The sequence below is a fragment of the Salvelinus alpinus genome, chromosome 12 (genome assembly GCF_045679555.1).
Source record: "Salvelinus alpinus chromosome 12, SLU_Salpinus.1, whole genome shotgun sequence".
Classification (NCBI taxonomy): Eukaryota; Metazoa; Chordata; class Actinopteri; order Salmoniformes; family Salmonidae; genus Salvelinus; species Salvelinus alpinus.
Window position 1 is genome coordinate 39,649,431 of NC_092097.1, and position 23,899 is coordinate 39,673,329.

The following is a 23,899-nucleotide window of genomic DNA, read 5'->3' on the forward strand; positions in this document are numbered from 1 at the left end:
ATCTCTGAGCTATTGGCTAGAGCACACATGCCAGTACCAGAGTGGGTACATTCACTATACTGTACCTATTCAAAAAAAATTGGGACAAAACCATCAGTAGGCCTAGAGTTGAAAATGAGATGGAAACCCATTTAACTTGTATTTTGTATTCGTTGCACGGGAATTGAACTGCAGCAGGTATTTGTATGTGCACAACATATTTACTGAAGCACAGACTTTTATCCACAACAAGTTAATTTGATGGACACAAAACACTGATGGGAAAATGCACATATTGTTCTTATGCAGATTTGAGAATATTTGCATGACACTCTGTGGTCAACTGGATGGTAACCTAGCTACAGACACCCTAATCAACACAGTTGCAGTTCTGACATACGCTATTATGTTTGTTTAAAAAAAAATATTGCATACACCTGCGACCCAAACTGGCCATTGTTTTATTAGAAAAAATATGGCCTTCATAATGTCCACTTATGTACAAAGGATGCTGTATATAGCATTTTTTTAACATATTAAAATAAAAGAAGAGATACATAATATTTATCCAGCCTTTGCTGCTATGCTCGCAGATGCGCATAATGTGCTACGACCCCCTAAAAAGTACGTAATAACTCCAAATAACCAAAAAGTAGCTTGGTTGTTGTCAGTGGCGATTTCAGCATGTAAATCTTTGAGGGGAATTTATTTTTATTTTTATTAAGACGCATGCCAGCTATGCCACTACACAACAGTAAACACTTGCACTATAACAGTGACAAATGGTGCCCACAATCTGTTAGGGCATACATAAAGCTGTCCCAACAGCAGAGTATTCTTTTCAGCACCATGGAGTGAATCCTTACCACCGCTACACCTGACTATCAGAGGAGCCTTGTCTGGCAGCGAAACAGTTCATTCAGCCTCATTTACTGCCTTTTTAAAAAACATAGTTGATATGGCTGACTTGCTTAATAAACAAGTGTGGTTTCTACTGACAATTGACATGTACAAACTATGGCATATGGGAACAATGCGCTGCTAAGAGGCAATCCATAATTTCTATTAAGACATTAATGAGCAAGCCAAGACAGACGTAGTCAATAAAACTATTTGTTCAGCACTTTTGAAATGTACAGCGACAGAGCTCAGAACATGGGCCGTTCTTACAGTATTTTCACTGTACACCAAGCCAGAACCATAGGATAAATAAACGGGGCATATAAACAGACAATGAACGCTCTTACAATATTCGATGATGACATTTCTCTATACCAGGCTATGTGCACCACCAGCTCAGAACAGTAGGCTGAGTTATGAGAGGGAAAGGGACCAATTTATTAGCGTGAGGCACATGGGCTACTAACAGCTTACTACACAACATTGTCGTGTCTTTGGCATCATTAAACTGAAGACTGTTAGTTTATCAAATCAATTCTCTGTAATTATTATTACGTGATTAACTAATCAGGTAAATATAATTAACTAGGAAGTCTTGGCACCAAGGAAAATATTCAGATTACAAGGTTATAATTTTCCTAATATAACTTTCAGATATTTAATATCTGATCAATTAGTCTTCTAATTAATTAATTATTCTTTACCTCACGTTAGTTTCATTCCAAACGTCGTAAATTGTTGGTTATCTGCACGAACCCAGTCTTCACTATGAATCTACCATACATCTATTGTCTTAATAATTTATTTGCTAACTAACTAAATAATCACAGAAATGCACATACAAACAAACAAAGTAGATATGGTTACAAGGAAATGATAGGGGATGTGCCCTAGTGGGCTAAACCGGTATTACGGATTGGTGGACAAAAGGGAGGTGGGTGTAGACTGAGAAAGGCGGGAATTACGCAAATGAATCACTACACACTTGATAATCATATTCATTGAAATGCTAATCCTTTGCACATGAACGCTCACTCATTCGGGAATAATTGCAAACAATATATATATTTATGCTCAGTGTGTCGTCGTGATCTCTGTTGGGATCGTCCGTCTTTCTGTTGGAGAGTTTGTCCGTCCGCCCTCTCTCTCTCTCTCTTTCGTGGTTAGAATGGATAGTTCAGAGAAACATTCAGCAATGTTGCTATAGAATAGGTGTTTCGGCGGTTGTCGGCCTTCACATTCAATGGTATAGAATTCCTAGCTGCAGACTAGTAATTAGTATCAACGATTTGCTCTTATTCTGTCGGTATCGATAGTCTCAGAGTTTCAACAACCATTACAACCTTAGCTTATACTCAGGTTTATAGTTTCTCCTCAAACCTTAGCCCTCTCGTGGTAATCGAGGTAAGCTGGTCTCAAACCTTAGCCCTCTCGTGGTAATCGAGGTAAGCTGGTCTGAAGGGAATTCCTCCCTGTGGGGGTTATATTGATAACAGTAGAAAGGGTCTGTCCCATGACGCCAGATCAATATCTGTGCTCATGGGGCGGCCCAATGATTTAGTTAAAATTTAAAGGGAATTGGAGTTACCTTCATTAAACAGTTTAAAATCACATTACATAATTTCACAAATAGTTTCATCTTTACTCATTCATTTTATACAAAAATTAGATGCAAGCCTCACAACTGAGACTCTTGTATAAACGGAGTTATGGTAATGTGGCTGTATTATCTCTCATGAGTTTCACAAAATTGTACAAAACAGACCAGTTCATAGCTGGATTCTTCCACGACTGTGTACACCTTCTCCAAAACATGGAAATTGTTCAGTTCTCAAGTTCTGTGATTTGGAAGAGGTTCCTTTGTTCTCCTGTGAACCTTACTCCCTCTCTACTCTGGCCATGAGGAGAGAACTCCTCTAGGAATTTATGACCTGCCTAACAGAGCCTGGGTGTAGGGGGGAGAGAGAGAGGTGGTGAGAGAGAGAGGGGGATGGTGCAGAGAGAGGGGGATAGGGCTCGCTGTACCCAAAGAGGGCCACGTCATGACGACATACACTCAGTATTACTTTCTTTGCTACAGTATACATTTCTCCCTAAGACATTTTTGGTCTCACCATGAACAGGAAGGTGGCGAGGCGGTCCTTCTTGTGGGCAAATTTTGTCATCAAACTTTGTCATCAAAGTCTGCCATTCTCTGGATTGATGGTGCTTTCAAGACAACTGGGAACTCGAAGAAAGAAAAAAACAAGGTTGAATCATGACATCAGTGATCTTCATGTCAGAGCTCTAGAAAGAGGCCCGAGTTCCCGACTTGGAATTTTGAGTTCTTTGACCATTCAAAACGCATTTTCCCAGTCGGAGCTTGTTTCTTCCCAGTTGTCTTGATCTCACTGAAGTCTGAGATTTCCCAGTTCCGAGTTTCCAGATATTTTGAACGCGGCAGAAGTCATGCTGGATTGACAGAATGGCCAATGTATTCAGCCTTTTCTGGCCCATGGAGTTGCATGTGAATGTTTATCCTTTAAAGCTTGGAAAAGAGACCCTTAAACCAAGACTTGGACCACTCCACTGAATAGCAGGCTATTGATTGCTTTGCAACGCTTGCAGTTAGCCACTGATTCCTTCCAAACCACTCATTGTTGAATTTGCGATTTCCGACTTGTTGTGTAATGTTTATGTCCAGTGGCCGATGAGCACCGATACATTTTATCTATAATGTCTCTTCATATGACAAGGATTGAAAAGGATTTTCCAGTAGATTGTCGACATGATTCATGATGATGACTGCTTGTCTAGCATGCTAGCTAAGATTTTGAAAGTATGATGTTGACATGATCAGTCCAATCAAAGCTACGATAGATATAACGTGATTTGACATAATTTTATCTGTGGCCAATGACCTTGAGCCTTCTTGGATCGACACTTCTAATATAAATCTCTGGCAGCACCCAAGGGACTTGAATTGTTTTGCTCTCCCTGTAGATTTTGCAGTGACGTAGTGTCCCCATGATTGACAGAACACTGAGCCAATCACAGGGCAACTAGAGAACATTACCAACACCTACGCTCTGTATTTTCCGCTGGCTGCCCCACCACCACAGAAAGCACTGAGCTGGGCTGAAACACCTGCATTTTGGAGCTGCATAACTCAAAAAAGAAAAAAAGAGACAATGTTTGTAGGTGGCTTTATTAACTGAATTTTTTATTTATTTATTACATTGTTTGCAAACTGATATGCCTAAAAAAAGCATGAGCTGGCGCACACCCAGAGACAATTATTTAGTGTAAAGGTACTGACTAACTGTAAGCTATAAAACAAAGAGTGTCGCACACTCCGTATGTATAACCTCCCAGTAATTTACTGGGTGAAAAAACACCAATGTTTCGGCATCACTGTGCCTTCTTCAGGGTAATGCCATGAATGCTTGAACCAGGTTATGTAGACAAACAGTGCAATTAGTGCAACCAATGACAAAAGTGAGGGGTGTGTCATAATTGCTAGGTTGATCAGAATGAATTGAGCTAAACTGTTAAAAGACCCATAGCATATTGGATATATGCCATTAACATTAGCATAACATTAGCATCAACATACATTATTGTTTCATTTATTTTTACCTATATATTTAAATATTTTCGATTTCATTTAAAATGTTGTTACATGTAATATTTTGGTTAAACCATAATAATAATAAGCATCATCAACAGTGGGAACATAGTAGGTGCACTATGATAAGATGTAGAAAGAATACATTCATTTACAAGACCTGTTCACAGAAAATATAATTGGTCATAAGAAGGGCCTGAGATCAAAGTCAATATTCAGACCACTAGGGGTCAACGTTTTTAAAAAGGATATCCAGTAAACCTCCCTCTGTAGTAGTAGGATCTCCATGTTACCTCCTCTCCTTGGTAGAGCAACATACTCAATGCCTCTACATCTGAGGGAGGAGATGGGATGGTTAGTGTTGGATTTTGGGTCAACTTTGAACATTGCTAAACTACAGGACTGTTTTGCTTTGACTGGAACATGTTCCGGGATTCCTCCGATGGCATTGAGGAGTACAACACCCCAGTCACTGGCTTCATCAATAAGTGCATCGAGGACGTCGTCCACACAGTGACTGTACGTACATACGCCAACCAGAAGCCATGGATTACAGGCAACATTCGCACCGAGCTAAAGGGTAAAGCTGTCGCTTTCAAGGTGCGGGACTCTAACCCGGAAGCTTATAAGAAATCCTGCTATGCCCTCTGACGAACCATCAAACAGGCAAAGCGTCAATACAGGGCTAAGATTGAATAGTACTACACCGACTCTGACACTCAATTTAGGTGGCAGGGCTTGCAAACTATTACAGACTACAAAGGGAACCACAGCCACGAGCTGCCTAGTGACACGAGCCTACCAGACGAGCTAAATCACTTTTATGCTCGCTTCGAGGCAAGCAACATTGAGACATCATGCATGAGATCTTCAGCTGTTCCGGACGACTGTGGGAGTAAGACCTTTAAACAGGTCAACATTCACAAGACTGCGGGGCCAGACGGATTACCAGGACGTGTGCTCCGGGCATGTGTTGACCAACTGGCAGGTGTCTTCACTGACATTTTCAACATGCCCCTGATTGAATCTGTAATACCAACATGTTTCAAGCAGACCATCATAGTCCCTGTGCCTAAGAGCACAAAGACAACCTTCCTAAATGACTACAGACCTATAGCACTCACGTCCATAGCCATGAAGTGCTTTCAAAGGCTGGTAATGCCTCACATCAACAGCATTATCCCAAAAACCCTAGACCCACTACAATTTACATACCGCCCTAACAGATCCACAGATGATGCAATCTCTATTGCACTCCACACTGCCCTTTCCCACATGGACAAAAGGAACACCTACGTGAGAATGGTGTTCATTGACTACAGCTCAGCTGTAGTGTGTTGAACACACCATAGTACCCTCAAAGCTCATCACTAAGCTAAGGATCCTGGAACTAAACACCTCCCTCTGCAGCTGGATCCTGGACTTCCTGACGGGCCGCCCCCAGGTGGTGAGGGTAGGTAGCAACACATCTGCAACGCTGATCCTCAAAACTGGAGCCCCTCAGGGGTGCGTGCTCAGTCTCCTCTGTACTCCCTGTTCACCCACGACGGCATGGCCAGGCACGACTTCAGCACCACCATTAAGTTTGCAGACGACACAATCTGATCACCGACAACGATGAGACAGCCTATAGGGAGGAGGTCAGAGACCTGGCCGTGTGGTGCCAGAATAACAACCTATCCCTCAACGTAACCAAGACTAAGGTGATGATTGTGGACTACAGGAAAAGGAGGACCAAGCATGCCCCCATTCTCATCGAAGGGGCTGTAGTGGAGCAGGTTGAGGGCTTCAAGTTCCTTGCTGTCTACATCACCAACAAACTAGAATGGTGCAAACACACCAAGACAGTTGTCAAGAGGGCACGACAAAGCCTATTCCCCCTCAGGAAACTAAAAAGATTTGGCATGGGTCCTCAGATCCTCAAAAGGTTCTACAGCTGCAGCATTGAGAGCATCCTGACTGGTTGCATCACTGCCTGGAATGGCAACTGCTCGGACTCCGACCGCAGTGTGGTAGTGTGTACGGCCCAATACATCACTGGGGCTAAACTGGGGCTAAACTGCCTGCCATCCAGGACCTCTACACCAGGTGGTGTCAGAGGAAGGCCCTAAAAATTGTCAAAGACCCCAGCCTCCCCAATCATAGACTGTTCTCTCTACTACCACATGGCAGGTGGTACTGGAGTGCCAAGTCTAGGACAAAAAGGCTTCTCAACAGTTTTTACCCCCAAGCCATAAGGCTCCTGAACAGGTAATCAAATGGCTACCTGGACAATTTGCATTGTGCCCCCCCCCCAACCAACCCTTCTTTTACATTGCTGCTACTCTCTGTTTATCATATATGCATAGTCACTTTAATTATACATTCATGTACATACTACCTCAATTAGCCCGACTTTGGGGTAGAGGTCAGGTTAGATGAAGTGAGGAAGAACAGATATTACTAAGGTTCTGTCTAGCAACAGGGATGCATTGGCTGTTCAGTTGTGGAGAAGGAGACTCAGACTAGGAGAAAGGGTTAAATATCAGTGCTTTTGTGAAATGCTGTTTGTCTGAATACAGCCGTATCGACACTTAGGGAAGAATTAAACTTGGTTAAGCTTCTCTAGTGTGTGTGAGTTATTTACTCTGAAAATTAGAACCTAACATTAGCTTCAACAAAGTAAGCTGCTACTGGATAGTCAGTATTCTTAGACCTGACTGAGCTGCGGTATTCAGCTATGCGTTGTTTTAATTGTCTTTTCGTTTGTCCCACGTAGGCTTTCCCACATGTAAAGGATATGAGATAAATTACTCCCTTTGTCTTGCATGAGATGTTACCCCTAAAAGGGAGTTTTCGAACTGTATGTGGGTGTCTGAAGAAGGATGTTTTTATAGTGTTATTGCACTGTGCGCATGATCAACATTTGTAGTTCCCATTCGGAATAGGTGTCAAGAGTGTCTGAGTGGGCTCAGGGGGCAGGTCAGATCTCACCAAGTTAACCCCAATATTGCGACCCCGCTTATAGACCAGCAGTGGGGGCTCCTTGAAGAGGTTTGCAATTTTTTTGTCTGATTGCAGAATATGCCAGTGCTTTTTCAGGATTGCTTTCATGTTCTCCGAACACTTGGTGCAAAACACTGTTGCGTTGTTTTTCTTCTTTGGTTGAGTTTTTAGCAATTCCTCTCTTGGTTTTTGAGATATTTTCATCATTGCAGCATCAAGAGTTTGGTCCTTGTAGTCTCTCATTTTGAATTTATCTGTCATTTTCTTAGCATTGCTGTCAAAATCTGTCTGGTGGCCACAGATCTGTTTTACCCCGCATAACTGGCTATATGGTAGACCATTCCTGAGGGGAAGGGGATGCATACTATCCGCACGTAGCAGGGTATTGCGGTCTGTGGGCTTCGTGTATAAGTATGTATGTAATGCATCATTCTCTTTGATGATCCATAAGTCCAGGTATTTACATTTTCTCTCATCAGTCTGAGTTTGAAGGTAGGCCTTGAAATACATCCACAGGTACACCTCCAATTTACTCAAATGATGTCAATTAGCCTATCAGAAGCTTCTAAAGCCATGACATCATTTTCTGGGATTTTCCAAGCTGTTTAAAGGCACAGTCAACTTAGTGTATGTAAACTTCTGACCCACTGGAATTGTGATACAATGAATTATAAGTGAAATAATCTGTCTGTACACAATTGATGGAAAAATGACCCTTGTCATGCACAAAGTAGATGTCCTAACCGACTTGCCAAAACTATAGGTTGTTAACAAGAAATTTGTGGAGTGGCTGAAAAACGATTTTTAATGACTCCAACCTAAGTGTATGTAAACTTCCGACTTCAACTGAATGTGTTATTTCATAGTTGTGATGTCTTCACTATTATTCTACAATGTAGAAAATAGTAAAAATAAAGAAAAACCCTGCAATAAGTAGGTTTTTCAAAACTTTTGACTGATACTATATATATATATATATATAAACACATTTTGCTGAACAAGTGGGGCTCAAAACAAGTAGGGCTCTGTCCCACTTGCCCTGAATGACGGGTCGCCACTTTATTTAGATTTTTTTGGAATGCATGGATCACCAATGCGGTTGAATGCAGCATTGCTGTGTGGCCACTCAAAATGTCTTGTAGTTGAGTAGCCAGCCTAGGCTACTGCACAAATGTTGCTGTGCTTCTTCATCTGCATTGCTTGCTGTTTGGAGTTTTAGGCTGTGTTGCTGTATAGCACTTTGTGACATCTGCTGATGTAAAAAGGGCTTTATAAATACATTGATAGATTGATTGATTGTAATAGGTCTACATGTTTCTCCCTTGCATGGTGTTGTAGGTTTTGTTTTTTGGTTGTTCAAAGTCATGCTTAAAAAACGAAAAAGGTGGGAAAAAGTTTTTGCCTGCTATCGGTCCGATTTTTCAGGGAGTGCTGCAGCACCGTTAGCACCCCTTGGAGGAGGGGGTTGTGTGTGTGTGTGGCAATTCCATTTGGCGTGCAGCACATTGGCAGCACTTGCTGTGACTTGGAGTGCAGCGCATCGTGGGCTGTATGGAAACGTGTCTAATTGAATTGACAACCCAAATCATTGGGCGGCCAGATAGAGATGTGTCATGGGCCGGATTCGGCCCACAGGCCTTGTGTTTGACACATGTAATCTAAAGAATAAGCTACAGACTATACAGACTATCCAGAACAAGATTGTAAGAATTGGTATTTAAGTCCCCTCATACTCCTCTGGAGGTTGAGCATTGTAAGGAGCATGTACTTTGTCCATATACTTTGTCTTTTTACTGACAAATAAAATGTATCAATCAATACAAACTTCGCAGCAGCCATTTGTTGAAAGGAAAGAGACATCTGTACCAGAACACCAAAACGTTTAATGACATTTGGAGATTGTCAAGCCAAGCCTTTAATACTGGGTAGACATTCAAGGTAGGTAAGGATGTATTTTCTGTTTGTCGAGATTGACATAGTCTATTTATTGTGATGTTGAAAACGCAAACCATGAAATGGAAGTGCTCAAAGTCAGTATTCTTTGTTTATTGGTTGTGTGGTGCATTTGCACATTTGAACATGTTGGTCTAAAATTTGTTGCATATATTTTATACATGAATAAATATGGCATCGAAATTGTGAAAATTGAATTTCCCCCCAACTCGTCATTGTCTGCAGCCGGTTCTGATTGTAATGTATGCCTAAAGAAACAAACAGGGAGCGTGAGCTCGTCTGTGGTGATCGGTGAACCCTCAACTTTCTGGCCTGTAGCTCTGCTTGGCATCGACTGTGCCACAAAAGTGGCAAAGTCGATATACACGTTTATAAACATATGGTCGCTTTAGTTATTCTTATTTGTGGTGGTAAACGTTATTTAGAGTTAATTCTATGAGGGGGGAGGGTGGGCAATTTTATTTACAGTACAAGGGGAAGGTCATGTGAAAATATGTTTTATGTTGGGGAGGGGGGTGCATTTTTTGTGGGGACACCTTGAACTGTCTCTAACATGGTTATGATAAATAGGTCTAGGAGAATAGTCTGAAAACAGCTTGGAGTAATCATGTGTGGAAAAAATGTTTGGTTCCTAAACAGCAAAGTAAACACGTACACACAATCTCTAAATCATTGCTGGGAGCTTTGCTGGCTTTTGAAAAGGAAGCATTGTTTAGATGCGTGTTTCCCAGATTTTCTGTTGATACTTTAGGCCTTGACTGGTTTTTATATGGGCCATAATGTTATATTCTCCTCATAACTTTTAAGCCAGCACTTCCAAATGAAAGTTGATCCTTTCAGCCTATGCACATAAAATGTTCCACTACGGGGGACAAACAGCAATAACAATCAATAAAATATGTGGTAGTTATGGGAGACAGTATTAATTCACAATGACTTCAACTGTCTCTTAGAATAGATATTAATGGATAGTATAATTCATCTCACTCTACCTTTGGTTGGGGTGGGGAGGACAGTGGCGGATTCTGGGTAATCCTCAGCGTACTCTTCCTCACAGTTCCAGTCGACAGGCCCGTTGCTCTTGGTCATCAGGGTCATGTACATCTCAATGACCCCGCGGGCTTTCCTCAGAGCCTCTCTGGGCGAGGTGCTGTGCACCCTCACAAACTTCACTGGGTTGTCCTGTGACAGAGACAAGATAGAGGGAGAGTGGTGATGGGATGGGTCACATTCTCTACAAACAATTCAAAACATCCTGAAATACTTTCAAGTTGTTTTTAATGGCACTCAGTTAATGCCTCATACCTAATGAATGTTTCATCAACTCTAACTATGAACACTCAGATCTTGTGAAGGGAGTTGCAAGAGGAGCAGGCTATTCTAAATAATTATTAGAAACAAAATGAAAGTGTCTATTTCCAACGCCACTTCATTGGCTATTGGCCACCTTGGCTTAAGTCTTCAGTATTTCATAGTTTAAAAGGGTTTTGTGAAGCACTCTAAAACAAATTTGTTGAAAGAAAATCAACTGACAAATTATAATCAATCACTCTGATTGGGTCGAGTAATTTGATTTGTATAGGAGTTAATTTAATATTTGATACTGGATAAGACTACAGCCATTCACAAAACAGACACATTTAGCCAGCCCAAACTTCACAGTGTAGATGTTGGACAAGCATTCCCTTATGAGACAGGGGTCACTTGAAGAGGGACCATTGTCTGATACCATCATCACAGGGTACCCAGAGACATACCGGGGGACCAGTCTCATGTCTGACCTTAATCTAACACTAATCTAATATAGACACAAGATGATTTGCCCAGACTTACTGGCATTCTGAAGTGTGCATGCTTATGCTGTCTCCTGGGCCCTGCTATCTCCCCAAGCCAACTTAATAGAGATCACATTTTTTTCCCATGCTGTTAAAACTATTCTATTAACCCTGCCATATCAGGGGCCACAATCTCATTGAAGAATGAATTCAATGCTAAATTGAATATTGGTGACTGTTCCTCTGTACTCTGTAAATTGAATTGATTTGAGGTCTGAGGAAGCTGGATTGATTGATTGATTGCATTTTATCCCTACTTTATCTATTTGATCTATCTAACCACCATGATCACTGAACAGCTTAAAATGTTTAGAGAACATAATATATATAATATTATATATAATATAAGGAGCCATATTGTAATAAAGAAATGTGTTTAGAGTTACCATGTCCTATTGGAATTTAAGATAAACATTATTAACATCACTGCATACTACTATGCCTTTTCAAATAGTCCAATTTAATAAGGCTGCACTTCATGCACCAACCACCCAAGCACTATTTCACTTTGTTTACTTCTGAGAAATAATTATGCTGCCATCAATAAAAGTTGAAGTCTGGCACAATCCAACAGACCTTTGGAAGAGATTTAGCTAAGCCTATTCCCAGACTAGAGTAGCAATGCTCATAAGTAAGTAGCACGCACCTCAATCTCCTCGTTGATTTCAGGTATGCAGTTGTGGGAGTAAAGGTTGTATATGACCTTCTTCAGGGATTTGACATAGCGTCCGTTGTCCGACTTCATGACATAATTGAAGTTTGTGTTCAGAAGCTCCAGGATTTGTGGAAAGGCTGCTTTCACATAACAGACTTCACTCTGTGGTTCAAAGGAGAAAGAAACCTATCGTCACTGCATTTATTAACACCGATTTCCATTGAGGTTTGAACCTCCTTTCCAAAGCAGACCTGGAAAGTCACTCATGACTCAACAGTCATTTCCACTTAGCCATAGTGACTTTGCTTCCTGTGTATAACTAGACTTAATTGGAGGTGCAGGAAAAGTTAGTTACATAACAACAGGTCCTTGTGGTAGTTATTGGCACAACCTTTAAACAGACCTTCAACATTTCAGAGACCTTGATGGCCCTTTCCTGCAGTCAAATGACCTACTGGCCGCATGGGTGGAATGTTATCAATATTTTTCACAATGTCATAAATCTTCAACCTTAAAAAAATGTAAACACCGGTGTTTCTATGTCAAACAGTTTTGTTATATTTCAGTCTTCTTTCATGTATATAAAGTATAATATTGGGATGCAAACTCAAAATACATTTCAACTCTATATCTGACATGGTACAGGGGTCATCTTTTTTTAAGCCCATAACCATGTGTGTGAGGTGTAAACTTTTGTTTCAAAGTACATTTGTTTAAGACTACCAAGAAACACTCTGTATGACCCTGATTTAGCCCACTGCAGTAAACAGTTTACCTGTAAACCATTTCCTGATCGGTGTCAAGTTAAACTGGGGGGGGACTTGACTCCGTACTGCCACACAGCTCTCTCTCTTTATCTATCTACTGTAACTTGGCACAGTTCAGAGGTATTTTCAAAACATTCCCTTCCAGGGGATGAACAACCTGGCTCGTTCATGGCATTATACTTTTCTTCTAAATATAATTCAATTTTTGCGTAAAGGCTGGATGGAACAAAAGATGTGATGAACTTGGACCTGTAATGTTAGAAGTGAGAGCATTAGTTTGAATCAGTATGCCAGCCTGGCACATCTTGAAAGAACAAGGCTATCTTGACAGTGACTGGTTGTGATGTTGTGTATATCTATGGTATAATATCCTTTATGTGCACGCATCAAACTCATTTTGTTGTGAAAGATGTAATTACAGTGTAGTAGGAAGGAAATACTCACCAAACTCTGGAGCTCAGTAAATGCATAGGTTATTGAACAGCCATTCTCCAACTGATTGTCAATCTGCGAGGTAAACAAAGATACAAACAGTGAAATGTAAAACAGAAGTGTGGAATTCAGTAGTCAGGCAGCCATACAGAATTCACGTCTGCCACATTTTGTTCTCATTAGTTATGTGTGTGGGTCACAGAAGGAAAAATCCTACATTTAGATAATACATTAACTAACTTGGGAGAAAACCTTTCATTAACATCAATATGTTCAGGCATGAGTTATATGACAGTTTGAGTGATTGAAAGCAACTATATCTCAAGTTGATTTTTAGTTTATGGAATCTATTGATATCACTGCATGATTTAGTGTGGTATGAGGTGTCCTCACCAGGCGATTGAGGTTGAGGAGGTGACCCTTTGTCACAGAGTGTCGACATGGACCAGGGACGCCAGCCCACGCCAAAGGGAAGCAGAGGAGGACGACGAAGCACAAATGCCTAGCCTGAAATGAACAAAACAGTATTATTACATAACTACTACCACTACTACTACTACTACATAGTACTACAACAATAACTTATTTTTCCACTACAACTACTGCTCAGGGATCTACAAGTCAAAGTTTAGTTGTTCACACTGAACCATATGTTCCCATGAAGAAGAGCAAAGACATGAATCGGGCTCAATAATGTTCAATAATGAGTTGCAAAATGTTAGGCACAATAGTGCCTTTAATCCACACATGATAACTAAATGACATATTAAGTATTAAGTATATACAGCACCACTTTAAAAATCATAAGAAGTACATTTAACAAAATAAAAACTAATCTTTAAAAAGTAGTGCACTGGGCCTTTACTACAACATACCCCAGCTTCCCCGCCCCCACCACACACACACTTCCTGTGGCTATACAAGTTTGCGTTTCCTGCAACTACAGGAGGATCGAATTACTATACGGCATTTGTATTTTATGGTTATTCTCTCCAAAATCATGACCAGATGGAACCTGTGGGCTTATTTATTTTCCTTTCTTTCACAGCAAAAGCGGCATATGTAATTGATGAAGATTGATATGTTTCGCAACAGTATAAAATGTTATATGGATTAAGGCCATAATAATAAAATTTAAAAAATATTGAATTAACATGTGTTCATCAGAAGATGTTGCCTCCATAGATTCCGTCATGGCCCTAACCATACACCAGAGAACACTTCATTTCAAGACATACTCAGACATCAGCCACTGGTCACATTCATCCCATCTTTGAAACAGAACAGAAAAAAATCATCATGTGAATAAAATGTTAATGTACACATTGGCTAGCACCGTGGAGGCCAAAAACAACAGTTGTTGATGGGTGTTGTTCTAATGAAACACTCCAACAGCACTCAAGTATTTTTATTTCAATTAACTCAACTCATATAAACACCCTGCTTCCAATATCCCAACAATATGAGCACAGTAGTTATTTGTTTAATATGAAGACCGTTTGTGACCCACTGTATGAAACAGGACTTTAGTTTAAAAAAAGTATGTTACAATGACAGCTTTAAAATGAATGAGTTATGCATTTTCATGAAAAAATCTAATGCAATAATGAAATCTAACATGATTAATGGAATAATAAAATAATCTTGAAGCTGTTTCCTGTAGAGAGGAATTCCAAGACTTGCCTTTCTGAGAAAACAGCCTCCTATCAAACAATTATAAAAGATAATTCTATTAGTAGCGTCCGTTAATGTGGAAGAAATGTTCAACTTTTAAATTGAATCCCTCTCAAATTCATAGACAGAGATATGGATCCAAGGAATGACCACGCATGATATCAACTCTATAGTTTTAAGTACATGTTTTGAGGCTATACAGTGTTTGTTTACATGTATTTTGTTTACGAACAAGATTCTATTTTGGGTTCTGATGGGGTACAACAGCTAAACTAAGCTCATGTGGCATTTATAAGTTACAGTGCCTTCAGAAAGTATGCATACCTCTTGACCTATTCCACATGTTGTGTAACAGCCTGAATTCAAAATGGATTAAACATATTTTTTGCTCACCTATCTACACAAAATACCCCATATTGTCAAAATGGAAACGTATTGAAAATGAAATACAGAAATATCTAATTTACATAAGTATTCAAACCCCTGAGTCAATACATGTTAGAATCACCTTTGGCATTGAAAACAGCTGAGTCTTTCTGGTTCAGTCTAAGAGCTTTGTACACCTGGATTGTACAATATTTGCACATTATACTTAAAAACATTCTTCAAGCTCTGTCAAGTTGGTTGTTGACCATTTTCAAGTCTTGCTACAGATTTTCAAACTGATTTAAAACCTCTTGGAAATAGGGGGCGCCCTTTTCACTTTTGGATAAAATGGTGCCCAAATTAAACGGCCTCGTACTCTGTCCTAGATCATATGATATGCATATTATTATTACTATTGGATAGAACACACTCTGAAGTTTTTAATACTGTTTGAATTATATCTTTGAGTAAAACAGAACTCATTTGGCAGGCAAACTTCCAAACAGGAAGTGAAAATTCTGAAATGGGTCTCTGTGAAAGGCATCGCCTATTCAATTGCCTTGTATTTATGGATCTGTATGCACTTCATACGCCTTCCACTAGATGTCAACAGGCAGTAGAATGTGGAATGAAGTGTCTAGCCTTATGTGGGACCGAATGAGAGCCTTTGGAGTGTCAGGTCAGCCATATTGGCAGTATTTGGCTACGCACTTGGGTATATCATATCTTTGTCTGCAAATCGTTAGATAGACACGAAGAAATGCTCCGTCTGGGACGTTATTGGATATATATGAGAAAAACATCCTGCATTTTGATTCTCAACTGAGTTTGACCAGTTTATTCGACTTTTATTATCACATTTAGAAGTTTTCGTTCAATGCGTCAAATCTTCATGGACACGTGAGCTACACATGCTAGCCAAAGTTGCTAATTCGACAGAAGAAATGGACATTCTAAAACAAAAACAACGATTTATTGTGGAACTAGGATTCCTGGCACTGCATTCTGATGAAAGTTCATCAAAGGTAAGGGAATATTTATGATGTTATTTTGTATTTTTGTTGACTCTGTTGACTCCAACATGGCGGAGAATGGCTGAGCACTGTCTCAGATTATTGCATGCTGTGCTTTTTACTAAAGTAATTTTTTTAAATCTAACACAGCGGTTGCATTAAGAACCAGTGTATCTTTAATTATATGTACAACATGTATTTTTATCAAAGTTTATGATGAGTTTTTCTGTTAGATTACGTGGCTCTCTAAAATTTCTCCGTATATTATGGAGCCATTTCTGACCATGGCGCCAATGTAAAACCACGATTTGTAGCTATAAATATGCACATTTTCGAACAAAACAAAATGTATTGTATAACATGATGTCATAAGACTGTCATCTGATGAAGTTGTTCAAAGGTTAGTGATTAATTGTATCTCTATTTGTGGGTTTTGTGAAAGCTATCTTTTCTGTGAAAAAATGGCGGTGTGTTTTTGGATATTGTGGTGAGCTAACATAAATATATGTTGTGTTTTCGCTGTAAAACATTTTAAAAATCGGACATGTTGGCTGTATTCACAAGATGTTTATCTTTAATTATGTGTAGAACATGTATTTTTCATAAATGTTTTATGATGAGTATTTCTGTATTTCACGTTGCTCTCTGTAATTATTCTGTCTGTTTTGGAGCCATTTCTGACCATGGCGCCAATGTAAAACCACGATTTGTAGCTATAAATATGCACATTTTCGAACAAAACATAAATGTATTGTATAACATGATGTCATAAGACTGTCATCTGATGAAGTTGTTCAAAGGTTAGTGATTAATTTTATCTCTATTTGTGGGTTTTGTGAAAGCTATCTTTGCGGTGAAAAGATGGCGTTGTGTTTTGGGCTATTGTGGTGAGCTAACATAAATATATGTTGTGTTTTTGCTGTAAAACATTTTAAAAATCGGACATGTTGGCTGGATTCACAAGATGTTTATCTTTCATTTGCTGTATTGGACTTGTGATTTCATGAAATTATATTATATTATATCCCTGTGGCGCTAGGCTAGGCTATGCTAGTCAGCGTTTCTAATGAGAATGATCCCAGATCCGGGATGGGTAGTCCAGAAACTCAATCATCAAGTTTGCAGTCGACACAACCATAGTAGGCTTACCAACAATGATGAGACAGCCTACAGGGAGGAGGTGAGGGCCCTGGTGGAGTGGTGCCAGGAAAATAACCTCTCCCTCAACGTCAACAAAACGAAGTAGCTGAACGTGGACTTCAGGAAAAGGCAGAGGGAACACACCCCTATCCACACTGACTGGACCGCAGTGGGTGGAAAGGTGGAAAGCTTCACGTTCCTTGGCGTAAACATCACTGACGATCTATCTCAAGGCCATCAGACTGTAAAATAGCCACCACTAGCCAGCTACCACCCGGTCACTCAATCCTGCACTGTAGAGGCTGCTGCCCTATATACATAGACATATACACATCCTAGACATTGCACATCCTAATATTTATATATTTTTTTATTCCATTATTTTACTTTTAGATTTGTGTGTATTGTTGTGAATTGTTAGATATTACTGCACTGTTGGGGCTAGGAACACAAGCATTTCGCTACACCCACAATAACATCTGCTACATATGTGTATGTGACAAAAACAATTTCATTTGATTTGAAACTCTGTAACTGTTTTAAAGTCAACATTTGCCTCATGGTGAAATCCCTGAACGGTTTCCTTCCTCTCCGGCAACTGAGTTAGGAAGGACGCCTATTCCCCCCCTATTCCCCCTCAGGAAACTACAAAGATATGGCATGGGTCCTGAGATCCTCAAAAGGTTCTACAGCTGCAACATCGAGAGCATCCTGACCGGTTGCATCACTACCTGGTACGGCAATTGCTCGGCCTCCGACCGCAAGGCACTTCAGAGGGTAGTGCGTACGGCCCAGTACATCACTGGGGCAAAGCTGCCTGCCATCCAGGACCTCTACACCAGGTGGTGTCAGAGGAAGGCCCTAAAAATTGTCAAAGACCCCAGCCACCCCAGTCCTGGACTATTCTCTCTACTACCTCATGGCAAGCGGTACTGGAGTGCCAAGTCTAGGACAAAAAGACTTCTCAACAGTTTTTACCCCCAAGCCATAAGACTCCTGAACAGGTAATCAAATGGCTACCTGGACTATTTGTATTGTGCCCCTCCCCAACCAAACCCTCTTTTACGCTGCTGCTACTCTCTGTTTATCATATATGCATAGTCACTTTAACTATACATTCATGTACATACTACCTCAATTAGCCTGACCAACCAGTGCTCCCGCACATTGGCTAACCGGGCTATCTGCATTGTGTCCCACCACCCGCCAACCCCTCTTTTTACGCTACTGCTACTCTCTGTTCATCATATATGCATAGTCACTTTAACCATACCTACATGTACATACTACCTCAATAAGCCTGACTAACCGGTGTCTGTATATAGCCTTGCTACTGTTATTTTCAAATGTCTTTTTACTGTTGTTTTATTTCTTTACTTACCTACACACACACACACACACACACACGCACACTTTTTTTTCACACTATTGGTTAGAGCCTGAGGTAAGCATTTCACTGTAAGGTCTACACCTGTTGTATTCGGCGCACGTGACAAATACACTTTGATTTGATTGGGTGTATTGATACAACAACCAAAGTGTAATTAATAACTCCACCATGCTCAAAGGGATATTCAATGTCTACCAATTGGTGCCCTTCTTTGCGAGGCAATGGAAAATCTCCCTGGTCTTTGTGGTTGAATCTGTTATTGAAATTCACTGCTCGACTGAGGGACCTTACAGATAATTGTATGTGTGGGGTACAGAGGTGATGTAGTCATTTAAAAATTACGTTAAACACTATTATTGCACACAGAGTGAGTCCGTATTTAAGCTTGCCATAATAAAAGGTTGAATACTTACTGACTCAAGACATTACACGTTTTACTAATTCGTAAACATTTCTAAAAACAGAATTCCACTGAAATTATAGGATATTGTTTGAAGGCCAGTGACACAAAATCTAAATGTAATCCATTTCAAATTCAGGCTGTAACACAACAAAATGAAGAACAACTCAAGGGGTGTGACTAATTTCTGAAGACACTGTATATTCTTCAGGAATCAATAGGTATATATGCTTCTACACCTGCATTGCTTGCTGTTTGGGGTTTTAGGCTGGGTGTCTGTACAGCACTTCGAGATATTAGCTGATGTACGAAGGGCTATATAAAATAAACTTGATTTGATTTGATTTGTATATATCATTAATTTATGAGTAGAACAATGTATGTAGCAACTGCTGATTTCTCTTTTAAAGTTTGGGGGCATTTTCTGACATTTGCGACAAAAGCACTGTTTGAGGGAGTGGATCCTATTTTGAACACAGAATATTTTGAATCATAGGACAGCACCTATGTATCATCCAAGCTTATTTTAATCCGTTTTACAAAAAAAGGACGATACAATCATTCATCATTTCTTCAATTTGCTATCGTACCCAGATTCTAACAGAATAGTTAAAAATTTTGCATTCGAAAATGTGACTGCCTCAACTGCGTACATGACACCCTTCTATTGGGGTTACCGCTGTTGCATGTTGCAGAATACCCTGTGTCTGAGCAGTTTGAGCCAGATTCCATACCACAGCGCCAGGGAATTCCACCCAATAGCACAGGAAGGGAAAGAAGGAAAATAAGTAAAGAAGGAGATTATTCAGTCTATCATAATGCTTATCAATCATCTTCTCTGTGAAAACGTTAGCAAAAAATGCTTTACTTTTAAGGATTCAGACATAATTCACATCTTCAGTCATAGTAACAGACACCAGATTGTGGCAAATTGTTGAACTTTTCATGCGAATCATTGATCCCATAGATGTAGACATGCCATTGGAATGATCATATTCGTGTCTGGTATCTGAAATAGGACACCTTTAGTATCAGCAGGCCCTACATACCAACTAGCTCTCATAGTCTCACGTCAAAATTAGACGTTCATTTTCTCAAATGTAACATTTCGAAGTTTTTGCAAAAGTCAAATGTTGAAGTGTTTAAGGTTAAGTTAAGGCATTAAAATCTCAAAAACAACTTTCTATCACTGGGGTGGAACTTGAAACTTCTATATATTTTCCACTTCACAATAACAGCAGAAATTTGACGAACTGACTTTTTGGAAAGGTGGCATCTATGATGGTGCCACGTTGAAAGTTACTGAGCTTTTCAATAAGGCCAATCTACTGCTAATGTTTGTCTATGGAGATCGCATGGCTGTGTGCTCGATTTTATACATCTGTCAGCAACGGGTGTGGCTGAAATAGCCAAATCAACTCATTTTAAGGGATGTCCACATACTTTTGTATATATAGTGTATTTAACCGCTCATTGTTGTCACTAAACAGTCTCCATATCTACACTGAACAAAAATATAAACGCAACATGTAAAGTGTTTGTCCCATGTTTCAAGAGCTGAAATAAAATATCCCATATATATTTCCATTCACTTTATTTGTTCTATACACATAAAAAGCTTATATCTCTCAAATTGTGTCCACAAATTTGTTTACATCCCTGTTAGTGAGCATTTCTTATTTGCCAAGATAATACATCGACTTGACAGATGTGGCATATCAAGAAGATAATTAAACAGCATGATCATTACACAGGTGCATTTTGCCAATAAAAGGCCACTCTAAAATGTTCCATTTTGTTACACAATACAATGCCACAGATGTCTCAAGTTTTGAGAGAGTGTGCAATTGGCATGCTGACTGCAGGAATGTCCACCAAAGCTGTTGACAGAGAATTGGCAGTACGTCCAAGCGGCCTCACAACCGCAGACCACGTGTGTGGCATTGGGGGAGCAAGTGGTTTGCTGATGTCGTGAACAGAGTGCCCCATTGTGGCGGTGGGGTTATGGTATAGGCAGGCATAAGCTACGGACAACAAACACAATTGCATTTTATTGATTGCTCCCTCTGCAACTGGATCCTGGACTTCCTGTCGGGCCGCCCCCAGGTGGTGAGGGTAGGTAACAACACATCTGCCAAGCTGATCCTCAACACTGGAATCCCTCAGGGGTGCTCAGTCCCTTCCTGTACTCCCTGTTCACCCACGACTGCATGGCCAGGCACGACTCCAACACCTTCATTAAGTTTGCAGCCGACACAACAGTGTGTGAACAGTGCCTGATCACTGACAACAACGAGAGAGCCTATAGGGAGGACGTCAGTGACCTGGCCAGGTTGAGAGCTTCAAGTTCCTTGGTGTCCACATCACCAACAAACTAGAATGGTCCAAACACACCAAGACAGTCGTGAAGAGGGCACGACAAAGCCTATTCCACTTCAGGAAACTAAAAAGATTTATCATGGGTCCTCAAATCCTCAAAAGGTTCTACAGCTGCAACATCGAGAGCATCCTGACTGGAATGGCAACTGCTCGGCTTCCGACCGCAAGGCACTACAGAGGGTAGTGCGTACGGCCCAGTACATCACTGGGGCAAAACTGCCTGCCATCCAGGACCTCTACACCAGGCGGTGTCAGAGGAAGGCCCTAAAAATTATCAAAGACTCCAGCCACCTCAGTCATAGACTGTTCTCTCTGCTACCGCATGGCAAGCGGTACCAGAGCGCCAAGTCTAGATCCAAAAGGCTTCTCAACAGCTTTTACCCCAAGCCATAAGACTCCTAAACAGCTAATCATATGGCTACCCCCCAACCCCTCCACCCTCCCGACTAACCGGTGCACCCACACATTGACTCTGTACCGCTACCACCTGTGTATAGCCTCGCTACTGTTATTTTTGACAGTTTTTAACTTTTTATTTCTTTACTTATTTATTGTTTACCTAATACCAATTTTTTACTTAAAAACTGCACTGTTGGTTAGGGCTTGTAAGTAAGCATTTCACTGTAAGGTCTGTTGTGTTCGGCGCACGTGACAAATACATTTTGATTTGATTTGATTTGAATGCATAGAGATACCATGACGAGATCCTGAGGAACATTATGAGGCCAATTTTTTTTAAGGTATCTGTGACCAACAGATGCATATCTGTATTCCCAGTAATAGGAAATCCACAGATTAGGGCCTAATGAATTCATTTAAATTGACTGATTTCCTTTTATGAAATGTAACTAAATAAAATCTTTGAAATTGTTGCATGTTGCGTTTATATTTTTTATCAGTATTCTTCCATGAATTTTTCAACTGGTACCCGGTGACCTTCAGGCGAGTCTTGTGAGGCTTGTGAGGCTAGAATCCAAGATGGCGTAGCAGTCGGACGTGTGTTTGTATTGTCCTGTATTGTCCTGTCGCGTGTAAATAGTAAATAGTAAATAGTCTTCGTATTTTTCGTATACATTTCGTATATATTTTAATTTCACTTTCCATCTAGGAACTGAATATACATTCCTACATTCCGCCTCACCCAATGTGGTACGGACCTGCTATTTTTTTTATACTTTAGAACCGTAACCCCAAGCAGAAGCTAGCCAGATAACTAGCTACTAGCTAGTAGTCAGTTAGCCACTGCTGCGGTCTTCACCCTCAACTCGGACACAGCCAGCTTCAATACCGGGCCAATACCTGCCAGTCTGCAAGCGCGATATCAACCCAGAGCATATAGGACTGCTTTTTCTCTACCACATCACCGGATTCCTGACGCAAACTCTGGACAATTACACCGTATCATCACAGCTAGCTAGCTGCAACCGAGTGGCTACTACTGGCTAACACCTCTGTCCCGAAGCAAGCACCAGTTAGCCTTGAGCTAGCCTCGAGCTAGGCCCATCTGCCGGCTAGCTGAAGAGGTCTACCAGCGAATTCTTGGGCTACAATACCAGCTAATTTAGCCATTTTGATTTATTTTTTTTTTTTTGCCGCTGCTAGTAGCGGAGTGGAGGCCTCCTCTGCTCCATCTACGGCTGCCCCCTGGACACTATGATCACTTGGCTACATAGCTGATGCATGCTTGACTGTCCATTAATTCACGGTACTCCATTCTGTTTATTTGTGTTTTATCTGTCGGCTCTGTGCTTTAACTCAGGATCTGTGTGTAGTTAATCCGACCCTCTCTGCCTAGTCGTCGCCATTTTTACCTGTTGTTGCTGTGTTAGACTAGCACCCTGTTATTGCTGCTGTTATCTTACCTGTTGTTTTAGCTAGCTCTCCCAATCAAGACCTGCAATCACTTTATGCCTTATTGTATGTCTCTCTCAAATATCAATATGCCTTGCATACTGTTGTTCAGGCTAGTTTTCATTATCATTGTTTTGGTTTGCAATGGACCCTGTAGTTCCACTCTCCGTACCTCTGATACCCCCTTTGTCCCACCCCCCACACATGCGGTGACCTCACCCATTGAGACCAGCATGTCCAGAGATACAACCTCTCTTATCATCACCCAGTGCCTGGGCTTGCCTCCGCTGTACCCGCGCCCCTCCATACCCCTGTCTGCACATTATGCCCAGAATCTATTCTACCACGCCCATAAATCTGCTCCTTTTATTCTTTGTCCCCAACGCTCTAGGCGACCAGTTTTGATAGCCTTTAGCCGCACCCTCATCCTACTACTCCTCTGTTCCTCGGGTGATGTGGAGGTAAACCCAGGCCCTTCATGTCCCCAGTCACCCTCATTTGTTGACTTCTGCGATCGAAAAAGCCTTGGCCTCATGCATGTCAACATCAGAAGCCTCCTCCCTAAGTTTGCCT

General features: G+C 40.7%; 1 protein-coding gene across 1 annotated transcript in view; it reads right to left on the bottom strand.

Moving 5' to 3' along the window:
* Positions 1–23,899, bottom strand: part of csf1a (colony stimulating factor 1a (macrophage)) — a 36,842-nt gene that overhangs the window by 7,868 nt on the left and 5,075 nt on the right. The window contains 4 exon segments of the mRNA XM_071336194.1: positions 10,417–10,606; positions 11,906–12,076; positions 13,126–13,188; positions 13,507–13,620. Of these exon segments, the coding sequence (XP_071192295.1) occupies positions 10,417–10,606; positions 11,906–12,076; positions 13,126–13,188; positions 13,507–13,620 (538 nt within the window).